We start from the raw sequence: 2,885 nt of genomic DNA on the forward strand, positions 1-2,885 counted from the left end.
AAACAAGAAACCACAATCAAACAGACAAAGCAAATGAGTAAAGCGGTTCAAGACATGAAAACGGAACTAGCCACCATTTTAAAAACTCAAATTAAAATGAATTTGGCTGTGGTGTTGCATGTATAGACTTTACTATGTCAAAAAAGTTGGTCTAGTTATATTCTATGACTTTTATTATGAACTCATTATGGGTTTTGTTAAAGTCTCTTTCTGCATTTATTGAAATGTTGAAGTAATATTTGGTTTTATGTCTATTTGTATGATATATTACATTAATTGATTTGGAAATGTTGAGGTGCCTCTGCATCTCAAAGATAAAAACAGAGCCTTGTACCAATTAAACAAAAGAAAAGGAGAGATTGCTCAAATAGAGAGAACCATTAATGGACTGGGAAGCATCACAAAACGCACGTGGCAGTTCAACATACTATAAAGAAATATATAAGTAACCTATTCCGTATTAAGTTGAAAAATATAAAAGTGGGATATGACTTTCACACGTACTCTAGTGCCTCATATTTGACCGTGTCCCCTGGAAGGGAAGACCTGGTGGCACTCAGAGGAAGGATAGCAGGCTACCAAGAAGAGACTTGATACCCTATGAGCATATACAGGGGGAGGTAATCCCCCTCAGTCACAGTCATAGGGGAGGGGAATAAAGGGAAAATAGGAGGGAGGGAAGAATTGGAGGATACAAGGGATGGGATAACCATTGAGATGTAACAAGAATAAATTAATAAAAAAATTGGGTGGAGTCTCTTAAATACTTTGACTTTAGTTTATTTCCATTTGGCCTAATAGGGAAGTTGACCAATCCCATAATTTCCCTATTTTTATGTTATTGATGAAATATACTCTTCCATAAGGACTGTTTTAATTTTCATTTCAATGAATTTTGCATAATAGATTTGCATACTTCCACTCACAACAGCATTTGATAACCATTTTTTTGTTGATAATAACCACTATACCTGGGGTGAGGTAGTACTTATTGTGGTTAATTTTGATGTTGTGAAAATATTCTATGACTTTGAAATTGCTCTATTTTTCTACATAGTAGGCACAAGCCCCATGTGAGTATTGGTCACACGAGTGGGAACATTCCAGACTGCAAAGTGTTGTAAATATTCAGTATACACAGACTTTTAATAATGAAAAGAATTAAAGCAAGATATATGATTGAAGCAATTAATTCATGTAAATTTTGTATATAAATAATATGTAAATATCAACATAAGTATTATCATGTCACAGCAATATTTGTGCACTTATAAAGTATAATGTATCATATTATGTTTTATAATAATATTCAATGTAATGTTATGAGTTAAACATGTGAATAATTATACTAGTTTTTAAAAATAACATCATTTATTCGTAACTCATATGAATTATGCGAAAGCTATAAATGTGTGTGGCAGACATTACATCTCCAACAGACAGCATTGAACTATGACATGTCCTAAGGGAGTTGAAAGAGGAGCAGAGAAGGAATATCAAGGTTTTGTGGAAGAGGCTGTCCCGAGGACTCTCGCCATAGCCCCCAGGACCTCCTTATTCCTCAGGCTATAGATTATGGGGTTGAGCATGGGGGTGAGGATAGTGTAGAAGACAGCCAGAATCTTATCCTCTGTGGGGGAACGGAGACTTCTAGGTCGAAGATAGGTGTAGACAAAAGGTGCGTAGTAAAACGTCACCACAGTTAAGTGAGTTGAACATGTGGTGAAGGCCTTTTTCTTTCCCTCTTTTGAGTGCATATGGAAGACAGCAAAAAGGACCCGTCCATAAGAAGCTGTGATGCCAAGGAAAGGAAGTAGGAGAAACAGGCTTGTGCTCACAAACACCATGTACTCATAAACCCAAGTGTCCATACAGGCCAGGGGCAACATGGCTGGAACATCACAAAAGAAATGGTTAATGGATCTAGAACGGCAGTAAGGAATATGAAGGGCATAGACAGTATGTGCTAAAGAGTTGATGGAGCCCAATATCCAGGATCCTATGATCATCTTCACACACATTACTTTGCTCATGCGAATGGGATAATGAAGTGGGTGGCAGATAGCCACAAAGCGGTCATAGGCCATGGAAGCCAGGAGCAAGCCCTCAGAGCCTGCCATGGTCAGAAAGAAAAAAGATTGCACTCCACAGCCCATGAAAGAAATGGTTTTCCGGCCAGAGAGGAAGTTAAATGCCATCTTGGGCACAGTGGTAGAAATGCACATCAAGTCCATGAGAGAGAGCTGACTGAGAAGAAAGTACACGGGGGTGTGGAGCCTGGGATCCACACGAATGAGGTGGATCATTGATGAGTTGCCAAACAAGGCCAGAGAGAAGACAAAGATGATGAGCAGCAAAAGCAGCAGGCCAGTTTGGTTTTGTGGAAACAACCCTAGCAACATGAAATCAGTAGAGCTCTGATTCCATTTCTCCATGGAAACTTATTTCTTATCTTTCTTGAAAAGAGCGACCTGAAAATAAATACACTTACCATGTGAAATAGAACAGGAAAATAAAGAGGAACTGGCTTGTAATGAATGAATGGTTACACTGAGTTGTTCTTCCTCCCACATTGTCACTTTGTCAAATTTATCTTGAAATATGAACTGAGTATTTCTCCCCTCTTACCTCTGACTATGTTCTCTATTCAGAGATATCTATATGGTCATTTTGAAATCCAGGATAGCAACATGAGTTTAAATAGTACACACATTTTCTCCTAGATAACTCCATGGAAGATAATTACTTACCTACCTTACAAAAACAAAGAGACTCATGTCCAGCTCACCCTGTCATCAGCATCGCTTGCTTCCTGGCACTCTTCTCCTAGCTGGCCATACTTCAGACAGATCCCAGGACCTGTTCTTTGGTGCTCTGCCTCTCAG

The 2,885-nt window shown here is 38.6% G+C and overlaps 1 protein-coding gene across 1 annotated transcript; it reads right to left on the reverse strand.

Annotated features, from left to right (window-relative positions):
• Positions 1 to 1,496: 1,496 nt before the first annotated feature.
• LOC127193362 (olfactory receptor 2L13-like) lies at positions 1,497 to 2,435 on the reverse strand. The gene has a single exon (XM_051150693.1). It carries the CDS (start codon positions 2,433 to 2,435, stop codon positions 1,497 to 1,499), a length of 939 nt encoding a protein of 312 aa, XP_051006650.1.
• Positions 2,436 to 2,885: the final 450 nt, after the last annotated feature.

The sequence above is a fragment of the Acomys russatus genome, chromosome 8 (genome assembly GCF_903995435.1).
Source record: "Acomys russatus chromosome 8, mAcoRus1.1, whole genome shotgun sequence".
NCBI classification, from domain to species: Eukaryota; Metazoa; Chordata; class Mammalia; order Rodentia; family Muridae; genus Acomys; species Acomys russatus.

Coding starts and splice junctions, on each gene's coding strand:
- LOC127193362 (XM_051150693.1), bottom strand. CDS start 2,435: ATGGAGAAATGGAATCAGAGCTCTACTGATTTCATGTTGCTAGGGTTG.